Genomic DNA, 18259 nt, shown 5'->3' with positions numbered 1-18259 from the left:
CTATGCTAATTCAATATTCTAGTGATGCAAAGGTCAATGGATTTATCTCTAAATTGTAACGGTATTCTTGTAGCCAAACATGACGGAGACACTACTCTATTCTTCAGGTAGTTTTGCAAACTTGAGTATTGGTTCTGAGGGCTCAGTTGGTTTGATTCGTGTTGCTATGAGTGGAAAAGGGAAGAAGAAAAATTCATTACTACTTTTAAATTTTGCCTTTCGTACGTGTAAATCTGGAATTTCATAAAGAAGATTACATAGATGCAGTGATGTGAACCAAAACAAAGATTTTGAATTAATTTGTTGTTGGACTCTTTCTTTTAACTGTTGTCTATGGTTATTCTATAAGAAGTTTCAATTCATCTATCCCTGTATCGAAATCAATGTATTATTTGCATTAGATTTGGTGGTTATCTTATATGATTGAAGAGTTCTTTTAATTGATATTGTGTATTGTTGAATCTTTATTGTCAATTGATTAATTGGAAGTTGAAAAGATTTTCTTTATCATTCTTATATATTAGTCTCTAAATCGACCTCAGTTGTTTTTGTTTTAGGTGGAGTTGGAGAGTAAAGTTGTGAGGGTAATTTTTACAGAAGTGTGTCACTTTCTTTTAGTTTGTCACTTTTTTTGAATTGTTACTTTTTGAGTGTGTGTTACTTTTTTTAAATTTGTTAATGTGCTTGTCATTTTTTTTTTAAAATTGTCATTTTATTAAAATTTCTGTCACTTTTTTGGATTTTGGTCACTTATTTTTAGTATTTATTACTCTTTTAAGTCACCTTTTTTAATTTCTATCACTTTGTTAGTGACAAGCATCATTTTTTAATAAAAGTGATACTATATGTTATTTTTTAATTAAAAAGCGATACCTAACTTTTAAAAGTGACATTTTGTCACTTTTTTTTTAATTAAAAAGTGACATTGTGTTACTTTTTAATATACACTGTATTTTTTACTTAAAAAATTTTCATATGATTTTTCAAACAACATCTCATTTTAAGGGTATTTTTATAAGCTTCATTATAAATCGTGAGTTATGATTTGTCGCATTTTTTGATTTGTGTCACTATCTTTTTTTTTTTTTTTTTTATTTCATCACTTTTTGAGTGTTTGTCACTTTTTTTAATATGTATAACTAGTTTTTAATATTTCTCTTTATTTGAATTCGCTACTTTTTAAAAAATTTTGTCATTTTTCTTTTTTTTTTTTGTCACTTTTTAGTGAAAATGTTGTAATGTGAGATTATGAACGGTGGAAAATTATATGAAATGTCAGTCGAACAAAATGGATGATGCTATTTTGGTATTTGTCACTTTTTTTGAGTTTGTGTCATTTTTTTTGAATTTTGTCACTTTTTTTTTTAGTTTATGTCACTTTTTTAAATTTACAAAGTATTTTATACTTCAAAAAAACATTTTTTTTAAATTTTGTCACTATTTTGAGTTTGTCACCTTTTAAGTTTTTGTTACTTTTTTTTTTTAATATTTATCACTTTCTTATCTTCTTAAAAATGTGATGTGATATGTGACACTATGCTCATGTAGATTGTCCTGGACATGTTGATTATGTTAAGAACATGATTAATGGTGTTACACAAATGGATGGTTTTATTTTGATATTTGTCACTTTTTTTAAGTTTGTGTTATAAAAGTGACACAATGTCACTTTTTAATTTCATACAGTATTTTTTACTTCTAAAAAACTTTTTCTATGATTTTTCAAAACACTTATAATTTTAAGGGTATTTTTGTAAGTTGCCCTTCTTATTATAAGTTAAATATTCGAACGGGTATCTTAATCGAGAATCTACGAGCTTGGTTCAGTTCTTAATTCTAGATTAAAAATTGAATAAGAATCGAAGATTCCTAATTTTTTAATTTATTTATCTTAAATAAGTCAAAAAAACATTTTATTTTTTCTAAATAAATCTATTAACTAATTAATTTAGTTCAAGCTTAAAAATATGATATTCTTATTTCTAATTTCCAATCGAAGTCCAACTTCATCAAATTAACCTACGTTTTACACAAATCAGTTATTCTACCATAGTGTCTTTCTACCGCTCTGAAAAAATCAAATTGAAACTCGAATGCGCTTTATTCATTACTGTAAACCATCTAACTTACTCTAATTGTAATTTTAACAATCAAATATATGAAAAAAAAACTCAACAAAAAGAGACATGAAATATGCACAAAATTGAACTACGTTATCTTCAAAAAGCTAAAATTGAACATATCATTAGTTAAATTAATTTAACTTCATAAATATTAAAAAATTTAATTATAGCACAAAATCCGAAAATCCAAATAAATCAAACAAAACTTGAACGATTCCATAATTAAATACTTAAAATTTGAAGTTCAGTTCAGTTTGGACCGGATCATGTTCACCCTAAATATATTTATGGGAAAATTACCTAGACACCTACAATTATAGACTAATTATCATAAATAAGTTAAATTAGTTTAGATTTCAAATCTCAGGTGGTAATTAGGATTTATTAAATATAATCAATTCAAATCTAATAAACACCCCTGACCCCAACCCATCTACGCCCTAATCCATTTTCCCCATTCTCTATTATCTCTCCTCCCTTTCTAGCCATTGCCTCTCTATGTCATGGCGTCATTTTTTTAAAGATTCAAAGCCCCCGATATTTCGGCGTCGGTGCAAGCAACGAGGCACCGCTACTAGCTCCTTTTTGTCGGAAGACCAGTTGGCCGACCACTGTGTAAGTATCGGCATCGTCGCTGATGATATGATGAAAGGGGCGAAAGGGCACTACTAATCTGGGCAACAAATAGGCGGTAACATCTGAAGCAACCACTCAATTCTACTGGGAATGATGAAAAAACTGAAAAAGAAATTCAATTCAACGATCAATTCATTTTTCACCGTCGACGAAAATGACATTCCTGCGATCATTAGAGTCACTGGAGTTAAAGTCATCTTTGAGCAGTTCTGGATCGAGTCCATAAAGCTTTGGTACCTTACTGGTTTGGCTATTTTCACTTCCATTTGTCAATACACCTTGGGCATCATTAAGCAAACCTTAGTAGGCCACGTCGGCATGCTTGAGCTCGCTGCATTCTCGTTTGAAAACTCAGTCATAGCCAGTTTCTCTCTTAGGGTAATGGTGTTTGTGTTGGTTGTGGTTTTTGACAATCTGTTGATCTGATTGACAATGGTGGGCAGGGGCGGAGCCCCATAATGTCCAGTGCGGGCATACGCCCGCTACATTTTACTCACACATTCCATAATTTTTTTTTATCAAAATATACTAAATATATGATTTTAATCTAAATCAAAGGTGACTTCATTTGATTCAAATTAATTGTTTTTGAAAAAAAAAACAAATATTTTTTAATTTGTAAGACAGGGATTGTGTGAAAATACAAGAAATATATATATTCTTAATCAAAAAATTGATTGTTTAAAATAAAATGATATCACAATTTAGAAAGAAAGAGTCATTCAGTTGAGAACTGAAAAAAAAAATTTATTTTTAACTTTTTGTTTTTAATGATCAACCTGATTGAATCCACCTTCATGTAGAGAAAAATATATTTTTGAAGCTCGATAATGAAGTTATTTTACAACGATATCAAAGTATGAAAACTCGCGAAAAAACAAATATAATATATAAATTATGTCATTTGTAGTTTTGTCGTAATATTGTTTTATATTTTTATCATCATTAAATCCATTACTAAAAACTCGACATTCAACATCGATAAAATTTTGCCCGCACTGAACTTAGATCCTGGCTCCGCCCCTGATGGTGGGAATGGTTACTAGCAACAAAAGTGGTTGCCGACGAGAGGGAGTGATTGTGTGGTGGGGTTTTGCGAGTGATATGAGCTTCCCTTTGCTGTTGGAGTTTTTGTTGGTTATGTGGGTTTTGTTGGTCTCGATTTGGTAAACTTTGGTCACGATATAATGCTGAAAAATTTGGGGGTGAGCTTTGTTCTTTGTGTGTAGTTGACGATGGTAGCCCAAGCTATGATGGTGGTGGTTGTGTTGGTGGTGGTCGTGAGGTGCTAATGGTTCTGTTGCTGGTTACATGCGGTTATGGTGAGATGGCGTACGTTTGGTTGCCGGTGTTGGGAATGGTGATGAATGACCAAACTTATTTTCATTGTGACTGCCTGTGACCAGATTTGTGTCAACTGTGACCCAATGTGACTTGGTTACATATAGTCACAAATTAGACTAACTTGATTACAAACAGTCACAATGAAGACAATTTTGGTCATGAACACATAAGGTCACAGCTCATTCGTCACTAGTCACAATTCGCCGTTAAGGTCATAATGCATTGGTGAGGTGGCGTACGTTTGGTTGCCGGTGTTGAGAATGGTAGTGAGTGACCAGACCTATCTTCATTGTGACTTATTGTGACCAGATTTGTGTCAACTGTGACCTAATGTGACTTGGTTACATATAGTCACAAATTAGACTAACTTGGTCACAAATAGTCACACTGAAGACAATTTTGGTCATGAACACATAAGGTCACAACTCATTCGTCAATGGTCACAATTCGCTGTTAAGGTCACAATTCACTATTCACAGGTTTGAGTTCACAAGTTCATAGTCAGCATAGAGGGGTCATAAATCAATATTAACAGGCCACATGCCATTTTGTAGAAGTCACAGATCAAATTTATAGGTCACATTTTATGTTACGAGTCACGGGTAACAAATCATAGGTTGAAAATCATAGTTTATATGTCACAATGTACAAAGGTCACAGGTTATTGCCCAAAAAAAGAAAAAAAAAACAAGAGTTTTGAATTTAACATATTTAATTACAAAATTTTTTTTGATTAATTATTTCATAACTAAAATTTTAATAGTATTTGATTTTTGAAATTTCAAACTTTATTTTCTTAATTTTGAAATTAATCATATGCATATTCATCCCACTTGATTATGTCACAGATTCAATAAAAGTGGTCAGAGATCACAATGTAAACATGTCACAAATCTAATGGAATTGGTCACAGGTTATTGCTAAAAAGGAAGAAAAGAAAAAAAGTAGTCGCTGGAAACATGATTGGTCACCGGAATAGTCGTCAGAATTGTCTTCGGAGCTATCGCCGAAGCAGTCGTCGAAATATTTTCCGGAGCCGTCGTCGGAGCAATCCCCGAAATATTCACCGAAGAGGTCGTCGGAATTGTTGCCGGAACCATTGCCGGAAGTGAAGTGGGGTTGGGGGTGGAGAGAGAAGGAAAAGAGTTTGATGTGATTGGTGAGTGGGTTGGAGGTGAAGTGTGGTAAGTAAATTAATTATATTATATTTTAATTAAATATTTAATGAATTTAATTATCACCTTATTTTTGAAAGATTTTTTGAAGTTTGTTAGTTTTGAAATGTGATTTTTAAATGGAGGATTTATGTGGTGTTCCCTATATTTATTTGCTTTGCATCAAATTAAATCATTTCATTCTTTGAAATTGTGTAAACAATTTGGAAAACTTGAAATTTATTTGGGAGATAATTTAGCTTCTTATGAATCAATTAAATAAAACAAAATGAAATTCGCACAACGAAATTCCATAATCTGCTACATTAAACATGACGAAAATTGGCTCGACAGGTCAATAAGATATGCATATGCTACACTGTACAAACAACCCCAACAAATTTGACAACAAAATCCATTCAATAGTTTAGCCCTCCTAGTTCAGTGTTAGCTAAACACAAAAGTAAATGAAAGGCTCATAACCGCTGTAGCCATACTTTTTCTCCTGCGGACGAAACAATTATTAGGATGAACATTTTCCGCTGTTCGCAGTAATAAGCTTCTCCACAGAAATTTTCATCTAACGCACAGAACGCTGAAAAATGTAATTCCATTGCTACCTTACTGCAAACGTGCAAGTAGAGTCCTTCAAAGCTAGGAAATCCGACCCCGAGGCTCCTTCCCGTGACCTAAGAATTAAAGAATTATCCTTTGGATGTCAAAAAATTTTGAGTAAGAGGATAGTAATAATAAATGTCAGATCATTCAACAAAATTCATAGCAAGTGGAAACTAACAGATAAGGCAAAGACAAAAGTTGAATAATGTGACTAACAAGTCATGATATTGCATAATAACTATCTTTTAGCAGAAAAATCCAAATTAATAACAAAATTGTGCACGCAACAAATATTTACATACCTGAAACTCGAGTATTATTTAAACTCCTATAATTTACATTTTTTAAAGAACATGTCAACATGTAAAGCCGTCTTGGAAATGCCAACACAAAGATGAGGGCTCAATGATTAGCTGTCATTACATATAAATGCAACGATCAATTGAAAAACTTCACCTGATAGCTTCCCTTGTCTAGTTTTAAAATTGAGGTGCCGAAGTCCCCGAGGAAAGAAGGGAAGGAGAAGAATCACCAACAAACGTGTGGAAATATAGAAAACATATATGTAGAGACTTAGAAGCAGAATATGTGATAGATGGTTTCCTCTCTCTAAAATGTGCATCTACCCGCACCTTAACTCTAAATTGAACCTAATAAGAAAACCAATATTGTGCAAAGTCTGACTCTGAGACACTAGATTTCATTCGAACGCTTAGAAGCAACAATCCTAATTCAGGAGATGCTACTCAAATACCAAGAACTGTGACCTTAACAACTAAATTGAAAGTCGCACAGAAAGCACAGTAAACAATAAGAACTACACCATCTGTGGGACTGTGAAGTTGGAAAATTTTATATTTTGAAGGTGTGATGGATACAGAAATAATACTAGAACTTCAAATAAACCCCACGATCATCCAAATCTTAAAAGTTGATGTTTCAAATTGAAATAGATTTCCATTTGAAAGTCAGATAATGAAGTCTCAGTTTCCATTCTCACAAGTCGAATTTCATTGGGTCTAAGGTAGATTTCAGTTTTAACTGTGTGAAACTTTCTATTTGTTGTACATCTTCGTCACTTTAAGGAAAAAGTATACATAATTTTACCAAATTTTCATGGCTTCACAATAGGAAGAAATCCCTCCAATTGATGTTCAGCAGCATGATCAGGGTCAAGACACACTACAACACTAAAACGCCATTAAGCACTACAGAACACTTGCATATTAACCAAATGATGGGCTTCAAACTTCAGCATGGACTGGAGCAGCAAAGCAAGCAGAAACTGACACAATAGATTTATCAAGCCCGAAAAAGGCAGGCGATATTCAAATGATGAAAAAAATATATACTGTTGATAAGATAATCTATGGTTAATTAAGAGAGTTGCCAGATGATATCTCACGTAACTTAAGGGAAAGTCCTAGCAATTAGAACAAAATTTTGGTAGAAAAAAATCAACCTGAAAATACCTCATAGCTAGTATTTATAAAAGATAATAAATGAATAATAGGCATATTTATGTACACTCGCATGACAAACAAATGAGTCGATAACAAATATTCGTATCAAGACTTCTTTGAAAGAAAGCAATATTAATGCTGCTGCTACAAAATGATTTTCTAAATGTTCATAATGAGACAATCACACCCAATTAAGTTCTCATGAAATACCATAGAGGAAAAGGTAAAAACACAACCTAGCATGAACTTTTATCTTGGTCCTGGATATCCTTGCGTATCATAAGCACCCCAAGTGCCGGGTCCAGGTCCATACTGAGGATAACCTTGTGCACCAGAAGGTGCCTACAACAAGGGGATGAAAAGTTGATTAATAATTTGCTGAGTAATATCAATATGAACAAAATAACATATTTGCACAAATTCTGTACTGGTGCACATCTTCAAACTACAAAAGAGTAAACCTCAGTTACTAACTTACAGGATGCATTGGATTTGGGGGGTTCATGCCATAGGCTACAGGATAAGGATTCCCTGAATACCCTGCTTCAGGATTGCTGTAATTTGCATTATAAGTTGCAGCTGCAGATATAAAATTCAGCCTATAATAAAACTCTTATATCAAAGCCTACCTCATTTCATACATCAATTTGATAGAATCATTAAATTTGATGTAGCGAGACACTAATCAATTATAATGAATGTCTGAAGATAAATTAACCAATAACAATCGTAGATTTAGTGAAATATTGCTTAGAAAATATATCATTCAAGTAATATACAATCATACAAACCTGTCTTTGATCTGAAACTAAGTAAACTCAGTGGAGAAGCAACAAAACGCATATATTTAGTTCAAAGTTCAAACAGATCTCAAGAAAACTCATAAGAAAATACAAAGAGGAATTTATCAAAATAGCTATCTCATGATGCTCAAAGCCAAAAATGTCTATGTTTTGACTTTTTCGTTCAGAAGGGCCTACTTTACAGGTCAAAAAGACTAATTTAATAACCTTATAAAAAATGGTTGCCAGTCAAAGTAGTGCCTCAACTCTCCAAACTAGAAGAGTCAAGTGATTGGCCTTCTACTTGACCTGCTCCCCAAACTCATCGAATTTTGGGAGCATGGGAAAATTCAAAGCATGCTCCTCGTTTTCCATTTTTGAATTCCTCCTCTATCCCAAACCTCTCTGATAACTAAAGTTAGTTTTACCCTTTATAGTAAGATGTGCTGTAAAGCCCCATTCTCAGCTTTCTGTCTATGTGCGAATGGGATATTTCCTATCAGGCACTCCAATCTGATTTGTGATCCAATCAAGAGACACTACCTCAGTAATCAGTAATAGAAGGGAATTGTGAAGTCTTGCCAGGCCTCTTCCATTAGATTAGAATATTTCCTTGAATCTTAGATGTAATTAACTACAATCTTCTAGAAAATCCGCAAACCAGATGCTTAGCATCAAACAAGTATCAACCGTCTTCTGCAGGAAATAATTCTGCAAGTTCTATCTGCATAACAAAAACGAAGAAGAGACTTCAAGTTTTTGTTAAACAAGTGACAACCAGATTTGAACTGGAAAAAAGGGATCCGACTAGGCAAACGGTACTTTACAGTAGAAGGAGCTCAATGATGGAATTCAATAGTCTACTAGTCCGACTGTAAAAGCAAAGTTGGAAGAACATCTATTGCCGCATCCAATAATACTAGCTCAGTCAGAAGGTATCCTTCAGGAAGTACAGATTGAGGATAGAAATACAGACGTATCCTTCCTTAGCCATTGGTCACTTTGAAAGCATTACATAAACACTTCCAAGAAAGACTATAAAACAACGAGCTCCATCGACCGTAGTAACTCTTCATAATTAATGCTACAAAAATTCTCCTTAATTGTTACAGCTCTCTTAAATAAGTATAACATTTTCATTTTTTTCATTTTAAAGCAACTCCCTTCCAATGTTTTTGTATTGGAGCTTCCTCATTCCTTTGAACATAATGATGCGAAAAGGGCTTTAATGAGTTCTAATATGCAATGTCAAGCTTTCAATTAATACATTAACTACTCTATTACTAGATTTATCTGGAGAAAATCCCCATTTTGCAGATCAAGGAATATAATTTAAGCAAATAATTGCAGCCTCTCTACCTTCTTCTACTACCTATTCTCAGTAGCAATTTTTATTCTTCTGCTCATTTATTTTCTGTGCTGGTTGTCTTTTTTCTCTTTTTCAATTTCGCATTGTCTTGTGTATCCAAAGGAACAGAGAGTTGGCGCTGAAGAAGAAAAGGAGAGTTATAATTTAGGGTTTTGAAAAGAAATAAACATTTTAAAAAGTTCAAATTAGTATGACCTTCTCTCTCTCTCTCTCAAAAACCATCCTTCTATGGATATGTTCTCAAGATACAATGTCACGATGTACTAAAACTACTTAAAAGAATCTAGTATAGGCCAATGAAATAACTTGAAACTATAGATTTGTCTAGACTACTCTTGGTTTTTGACTCAAGCTAACTTAGCAATATAGTCCAATTCAAATATCATTATCAGTCTCAGAATTGCAAGTCAATTGACTTTACAACCAAGGCATTTCTCATTCAATCCTACCAAAACTGTAGCTGGATTAACCAAATAATGTGCAAGATATATACACTACCATTAGTGGCTTCACTGCAGTTAATAGCCACAAAAGTAAGGACCATCTACATCCAAGATTTTAACGCCAGGTAAAATTACACATGAATGTCATACCTAGTAAAAGAGCTTACCGCCCGCAAAACTCCTACCATTTCCTCCCACATAAAAAACTAATTTCATTACGAAATAATGTCTATCTATGTCCAAGATTCTAAATTCAGGTAATACACATGAATGAAATATTTCAATTCCTGATGAAAGAAAAACTTAATGACATATCCAGTAAATGAGCTTACTCCCTCCAATCTCCTACTGGAAATAATTTCATTATAAAGAATAAACAATGAAAAGGATATACAGGATTCCCAATGGCACTAGCAACATTAATTTGCAACATAGAATACCTGGATTCCCAATTGCACTAGCAGCATAAGCCCTTTTTTGTGCATTAGCCAACTCTGCCCGTAGTTTTTCCACCTCTCGAGCCATTGTGATTAACTTACTCTCCATCATCTTACCTTGCTCCAAGCTCTCTGCAACACCCTTCTTTTCACGCTCAACAGCAGCCCTAAAAGCCAACAATAACATTAAAATATAGAAGGCGTGATAGCAGAAATAAAACAAGTTACACACGGTTACCTAGCTCGATCCAGCTCATGTCTTAAACCCTCAACTTCTGCCTTAATTGCAGGAACCTGCTGCAAGTCTGAAGTAACTCTAGCCAAGTCTTGAGTCATCATTTGAACCTGAGTTGTAAGATCTTGCCTTGCAGCAGTTAACTCCTTAATATCCATGTGCACCTGCATAAGCTCAGCCCTCATAGCATTAGCAGCATGAAGTTCATTTTCCATTTTAACAGACTTCTCATAAAGTTCCCTCATCTCTAAATCCGTTCCAGCATGGAAAGAATGGGCAAACTTATCAGCCCGCTGAAACTCATACTGTGCAACCTCTAATTCCTGCCTAAGTGCCACGTGAGTTGCAGCCAACATCTGGTTGTCAACAAGCATACCCTGGATCTCATCGTGTTGAGCCGCCAATCGCTCCTTGATAAGGGCAGAAGGAGGAGGGTGAGGTCTGGGTCCACCCAAACTATAATGGGATTCCCTCATTTCTTCCAACAATGCAGGATGAGGTCCTCCACCAAGGCCTCGGACAAGAGGCGATTCATGAACTGTAGGCGGGGGCAGCCCACCATGAGGAACTCCTTTCATAGGAACCGGAATCCCCCAATTTCGTCCTGACATTAATCTTCTAGTTGGTTTTATCTTCCCAGGAAAAAATCTGTTACAAATAATCTGTGCCTATCAATACTTGACAATTGGACTCAGAAGTTTCAAAGAATTTAAAATTGAAAGGATTCAGTGCACAAGAGAGAACCCCATAAACAACCGCATCAAAAATTCGATAGATGTCGTCGAGGAAATCACTGTTTCTAGAGAAAGATTACCATCAAGAAATAACAATTTTGGTAAAAAAAAATAGTAAATTCTAAGGAGTTGAATTGAAATTAATCGTTCACAACAAACAATCAGATCGAGGTTGAAATCAACTTATAAACATATAAATCCCGTTTTTATGTAAATAAATCAAATACTAACTTCCAAGTTGAGTTATTCTTGTAGAGGATGATGAACACGTTTCCCTTCTTCCCTCTCCTTCGAATTCCAAGGTAAAAAACCCTCAGCCGCTTGTCCCTATTGTTATTCGTAAGGTTTACACCAAGAAATTTGGATTTTAATTGGGCTATACAAGAAAATATCATTCATTGGGCTTCTGTCGAGTTTTGACGGAAAATAGGCCCATTCATTTATTTATATTTTAAAAATTCAAAATTCAAAATTCAAATATTTTATATTAAATTAAGTGTAAAAAAAAGTATTTATTAAATCAAGCATCTCAAAAAAAAAAAATAATAAATAAATAAATAATTCATCACCCATCCTTTCATCCCTCATCACATTTTTTCTATTAATTATAAGTCCACGTTACTTTCAACTCTTACTCTATCCCTTGTCCCTCGCTCTCGCATCATCACCATCAAACCCACGTACAATTGCACTCATCATCACCATTGATATCTCGTCACCAAACCTACAAAAATATCAAGCCCTTGCCATCTCAAAACAACCATCGCCTTCAAATCAATCTACACCGCGATACTCGATTTGCTCAATTGTCATCACCATGACCTTCATCCACATCCACCATTAAGAATGACACGTCACACCCGATCTTGCCACCACTACCATTACAAAGCCTCAACTTCAGTAAGACGAGCATTTTCATTACTACACTACCTTAGCTTCAGTAAGACAAAAGCGTTGTTTGCTTTATAAAAAATGAGAGCCTATGCAACAGGCTTCTATGACAAGGTCTAAATATATAGTTTTTCAAATATTACACTCTTCAAAGTTAAATATCTCATATAAATTGATAAGACCTTAAACTTGAGCAACTATTGTTATACACATGTCTGCATAGCAAACTATATGGCTTCTAGCTAAGCAAATTGTCACACAAGTATTTTTGAGACCATTGATAGAAGCATGTCGCTTCCACTGCCTTCATTTTTGAGGTGATGAAGGAACATTTCATCATCCCTTCAATCGTTATTTTTTGAGACATTGAGAGCATTGTCTAACTCCTCATCAACAAATGCCTCCAATTACATAGCTCTTTCCAGAAGTATCACCTCTTAGGTCTGAGGCGATGAGAACAAACACAACCTTTAGCCACATCAGCTAAGCCTCTAGTTTTCAAGGTAGCTATAGTTAATTCTAGAGGCACCACGTTCACCATTAAAATTGACACATCACACCCTATCTTGCCACAACTACCATTACAAAGCCTTAACTTCAATAAGGCAAGAGCGTTTTCATTACAACATTGCCTTAGCTTCGATAAGGCAAAAGCATTTTTCACTTCATAAACAATGAGCACCTATGCAACAGACCTCTATGACAAGATCTCAGTACATAGTTTTTCAAATCTTACACTCTTGAAAGTCAAAATATCTCATACATATTGACAAGACCTTAAACTTAATCAACTATTGTTATACATCTGCCTTCGTAGCAGATTTTGTGGCTACTAGCTAAGCATTTTAAGCAAAATGCCACACAAGCGTATTCGAGGCCATTGATGGAAGTATGTTGCTTCCACTACCTTCACTTCTGAGGCAACGAGGGATCGCCTCATCAACAATTTATTTTTTGAGACATTGAGAGCACAGTCTAACTCCTTGTTAACAAATGCCTCCGACGACTTAGCTCCTTCCAGAAGCATTACCTCCTAAATCTAAGGCGGTGAGAAGAGACAAAATCATTAGCCACATTAGTTGAGCTCTTAGTGTTCGAGGCAATTGTAGTCAATTCTACAGGTGTCTCATGTAAGTTGTATCCTAACAATACAAAGTTGCATGAGAAGCGATTGATGTGGCATTTTTCTATAATAGCGGTACGAGTTAAATTCTCTCTTTTTCATCATAATAGCATGAGGGATCACAAATTTATGATGCTTGGCATGTGACAACATGACACCATGGAGATGGGGTCATGTGCCCACATGTCAAACATCCAGGGAGCCTCAATTCACTTCTCTTGCCTAATTATACTCACATTTAATGACTTGGTAAAGATGATTAGCATTTACGTATTCTCACTTTAATTAATGCATATACTCACTCTTGCTTTTCTTCTTTATTTGTATCACTTCTACGCTCAATATATTTTTTGTTGTCCTTTTGATTTATTTAAACGGTGGAGTGCATACTATCGTTGCCTCTCCTACTTTTTTATGTTAGAAAAGGCTTTGAATTTTCACCTCTAACGCATGCTTTCAACTTACTCGTGGAGAATACTAGAGAAGCAATTAGTGGACACGTTGAGTCCTAACCAAATTCATAGACCAGAATATTTCTCAGCAGTTTTCTTATATTGTGGATGAGTAAAAAGTGAACTAAAATTTCCTCATAAATTTTGCATTCTTAGGTTTTCATGACTCGACTATAAATAAGCCAAGTCTTTCAATTTCGAGATAGTTAAAGAGGCCAAAGAGGACTTCCTTAATAATGTTTTATTGTAAAATAAGTCAAATTTAATTTTTAAGTTATTCATTTCATCAAATATAATTTTTAAAGCTGCATTTTTAACCAATAAAACTTACTTTAGGACACTAATTTCTACAAAGTATAATATACATTTTAAAACACTAGAACAGGTTCGCCTGACCTTATTTGTAGCAATATAAATAGGTTCTACATTTGATATGCACTCGAGATAGGTCTGTTGTATTTTATATATATTTTTTAAAATAAAAAAAACCACATGTAAACACAATTTTAATTACAAAATCGTTACGATCACCCCCAACAAAGCTTGGAAGCATATAACAACTCGACTGAATTACAAACTCAAACCTTTTTAGGCTGATTTGGCTAAATTCAATTCATTTATACCCCATACGGCTTGGTGTCGCTTAAGCTCTTGTTTGGTCTTCATTTCTTAAAACTTATTTTTACTCAAACTCATTTTTAATTATACAATTTACAACACTCACAACTTTTATTAACTTTTCAACCTCATATTTCATTAGCTTTTATTAAAATTTACTAAAAATATGATTTTAATCCATACTAAGCAAGCTAATTATGTTAAGCAATTCTAAAATCATCATCCTTTTGCAAGGAAGAAAATATTCTAATTTTGATGAAACAATCAATATTAACATTCCGTGGTTGTCCGTAAGACGCCGTAGCATTAATGTGTCTCAATTTCATGATGAATGCTCCATATAATTTTTCCTACATTCCCCACTATACGAAATAGTTGCAAGGGGCAAAAAATTGTGTGAAGTAAATATTTAGGAATTAATCTAAGTTAATAAAAAATGCATGACAGAAATATTAACCTACACTTACAATGCGTGCAAGACCTGCATGCACTGAAAACTCCAATAAAAGGTGGGCCCCTCTTATTGTAAGTGTTCGGTCAGATTGCATGTCAACCACTTTTGATCAGTGTAGCTTGGTTGAATATTTAGTCATTGTTTGTCATTCTTTACTTTACACATTTTTTTCATTATTTTTTACAATACTCATTCTTAATCACACATTATTCATTAAAAGTAAATTACAAGCAAATAAAAAAAATTCTTTTTTTTTAACCATACATTCTTAATCAATCATTATTTCATAATATATTCCTTGAAATTAATGGGCTCAAATAGGGCCATAGTAATTACTAATATTTTGGCACGTTTAGCCTTAAATATGTACCTAACCACCTATTGAATTGAAGGGAATCAAGAGTACAACTACTCAAAAATTAAAATAGAATAAAAATTTAAAAGGGGCACCTACGCACCAACAAATCTTAAATATTGAAAAGTACACTGGGGCGTGTGTTTGTTTGCCATGCAATACTGCTTATTTTTTCCATCAAAAAAGAGGGAAATTCATTTTCAAAACGTGGATTGACTTAGATATGTAACACAAGCTAGGGATGGCATGGTGTCCAGACTATAGACCCCTTTATAATAATAATAATTGCGAAGGTAGTAGTCGATTGAGACTCGACTCATATTACACTTCTAATATAAAATGACAAGTATTATTTTGCGATTAGTGCACCAGTTTTCAAATCTCAATTCTTTAGATATTTCTTTAATTTCTCATGGATAGCCATATATAGATGTTAATCATGCAAATAAGGTAATTATATCATTGTCATAATTTTTGTTACCTCCATCATAATTTAGTTTCAATAGTCGACAATTTTCAAAGTTATACTTATTATATTCTCAATTTGTTATGATAACATTCTAATCATTAACGTTCAATTAATTAATATATCTTGTCTCTAATAACGATTTCTGATAAAATATCTTGAACCTATACTTTGAAATGAGGGGTGAATATTTGACGAACTTCTGTATTTATTTTTTATTCACATTTAAAAATGTGAGGGGCAAATAAGTCTTTGTACGTTTTTATATTGAGTTTTTTGGATTAGAACCATCATATGAAACGACATGCTAATTAATAAAAATGAGAACTTTCATTACAATTAAAATGTAATACCGTTGATAAAAACTGTAGTGTGAATAACGTCATCTAGCATTAATGTCGTTAAATATTCGTTTAAGTCACGACATCAGATATGATCTATTAAATAGACGTTAAACTCATAAATTTTAATTGAACTTATAATTTAGAATAATATGACGATCAGCTAATCAGATTCTTAACTATGATTTATCGGGGTTGAAATTGAATTCAGCTTTACTAATGTGGTAAAGTAGAAAGTTCCACGTCTCACACGGCCAATTCGGTAAAGTAAAAAGTTGCACAAAGTGTTACTAAACAAAACAATCTCTCATGGCCCATTCAATCTAACGTCAATACTAATCATGCGAATCGTTGAGTATCCAAATAATGAGAATGATAGATAATTTAATAGGAAAATAGCATCAAACTTACAATCAACTTGCTATTTATAGTGAAAAATATCGATAGTCATCTTACGTAGCATATACGTCATTTTATTATTTGATGTATGGGACCATAAAAAAAATTACTATATTAATATATCAAATAAGTATATACAAATATATGACATGTAGAATGACTGCCGGTAATCTTCACTATGAAGAGTGTCATTCTTTATGAAAATAAGTTAATTATCATTATTATAGTCGCATAATCAACGATTACTAATGATGTTACCTTCAAAAAAATGTGTATCGCTTCAAAATTTTCAACGAAACAAGATTTCATAAAGTTGAACTCATATTGGTCATGGGACAGTTTAACAGATTTTCGAATAATTTTTTTTATGACATTTGAAAATTCGGTTAAATCACATGGCTTATTGTTCGAGTTAACTTGAGATCGATGACTATTAGTGAATACGGTGCTTGACAAGATGAGAAAACATTTGCAATGAATTTTGTCATGTACATTGATACCTTTCGAGACATGACATGTAAGATAGCACAACACTGGCATTGTACTGCAAACTTCAACAATATATTCAATCTTCTCGACAAGAAAGACTATTTACCACTCAAACAACCTTGATAAAATATTCTATCCTTATGTTATTTTTATGTTAAACATGTTCTTTCAATGACTATTTAATTTTTAATTTGTTCACAATGATCTACACCTACGCCTTACCCACGCACGACCCTACCCCAATCTTAGGAGCTCATACTGCCGGTGTGTTCAAGAACCACCAACCCGTCAAAGGATAAATCAGTCATTTAACACAGCCCGAACCCGCCAACCTCTAACTAAAAATGGAAAAATAAAGAAAAAAAAATTGCAAGAATTTGAGTCTGATTCTTGTATGTGTGTATATATGGGGGGGAAGTTGCTGTTGTCTCTCCTCACTTCTCGCCACTGAGTCATTCTTCTTCCTTCAGTAGTTGGTCCGAAGCATTTTCCTCTCTGTTTCTCTCTCTAGAGAAAAAATTCTGGTTTGCTTGGTGTATTTTGATCTGAAATTTGAATTATCGAAAAAAATGTAAGTGATGAAATGATCCCTTTTTGTTTTTATTTTATTTGAGCGTAATGTTTACTTTTATGATCTGGGTTTCTTAAAATTATGTTGGATCTATTACCGTTTCGTGGGTTAATTAATGCCATAAAATGGCCGTTGCTTCATTTCTATCTAATTTCAGCATATGATTTAGTTTTGTTTATGTTAATTAGGTTGGATCTGTTGTTAATATGTATTTAGTTACTAGTAAATGGCCATTTTTCTCAAATAATCCAGATCTGCATTGGCATATTATCGTCTGTCTATATGTTTGCACGTGCTCTGTGTACACTTATGTGTATCTGATCGGATCTGAAAGTATTGAGTGGATCTGCATTGAAACTTTGGATGCTGGTGCTTTTTAATGAATCCAAATCATTTTTTTCCTCTTATTGGGATTAGTTATATACTGGATCAAACTTATCATTTTTAACCATTTTCCAATTTGGTGCAATTGTTGATGAATAATCTTTCTTGTATTTGTGATTATCACTAATGGATTAAATTTGTCCTTTTGGCTTTTACTTTCCTAAACAAGAAATAGAAACTGTTAAGTTTGAATATATGAATGCTGAAACAATCTAAGACTTATTGCATTAATATCTTCAGCAATCTGGTGTTTAGTAATATTTTGAATTTCATATTCAAGGATCATTGACTATCCATTTATGGACAAAATAAAGGAGAAATATAATTGACTTTCATGCAATCCTTTCTTCTCTTTCGTGTGCACCATTAACAACTAAA

General features: G+C 33.3%; 2 protein-coding genes across 4 annotated transcripts in view; one reads left to right on the top strand and one right to left on the bottom strand.

Moving 5' to 3' along the window:
- Window positions 1-5552: 5552 nt before the first annotated feature.
- Window positions 5553-11710, bottom strand: LOC111395550 (protein FLX-like 1). 3 transcript variants are annotated; one of them, XR_002702809.1, is made up of 7 exons: window positions 11570-11710; window positions 10608-11252; window positions 10373-10536; window positions 7817-7917; window positions 7575-7680; window positions 5878-5946; window positions 5553-5762 (listed from the first exon to the last, which is right to left on the bottom strand). XR_002702809.1 is itself a non-coding variant. In XM_023021579.1 (6 exons), the coding sequence occupies exons 2-5, from the start codon at window positions 11213-11215 to the stop codon at window positions 7588-7590; spliced, it is 966 nt and encodes a 321-aa protein (XP_022877347.1). In that variant the 5' UTR covers window positions 11216-11252; window positions 11570-11710; the 3' UTR covers window positions 5553-5946; window positions 7575-7587. The 3 variants fall into 3 exon arrangements, 2 of the variants coding, with proteins under 2 accessions (XP_022877347.1, XP_022877346.1); XM_023021579.1 differs by having other exon boundaries at window positions 5553-5946; XM_023021578.1 differs by lacking the exon at window positions 5553-5762 and having other exon boundaries at window positions 5877-5946; window positions 10608-11266; window positions 11570-11685.
- A 5586-nt stretch (window positions 11711-17296) lies between these two features.
- The window catches only part of LOC111395549 (trifunctional UDP-glucose 4,6-dehydratase/UDP-4-keto-6-deoxy-D-glucose 3,5-epimerase/UDP-4-keto-L-rhamnose-reductase RHM1-like), a 3450-nt gene continuing 2487 nt past the window's right edge, over window positions 17297-18259 (top strand). Inside the window, exon 1 of the mRNA XM_023021577.1 lies at window positions 17297-17497. The gene's annotated coding sequence lies outside the window, so the exon portion shown is untranslated. The remainder of the gene's footprint in view (window positions 17498-18259) is intronic.

This window comes from Olea europaea, chromosome 6 (assembly GCF_002742605.1).
Source record: "Olea europaea var. sylvestris chromosome 6, O_europaea_v1, whole genome shotgun sequence".
Lineage (NCBI taxonomy): Eukaryota > Viridiplantae > Streptophyta > Magnoliopsida > Lamiales > Oleaceae > Olea > Olea europaea.
This window is presented reverse-complemented; position numbering and strand designations above follow the sequence as displayed.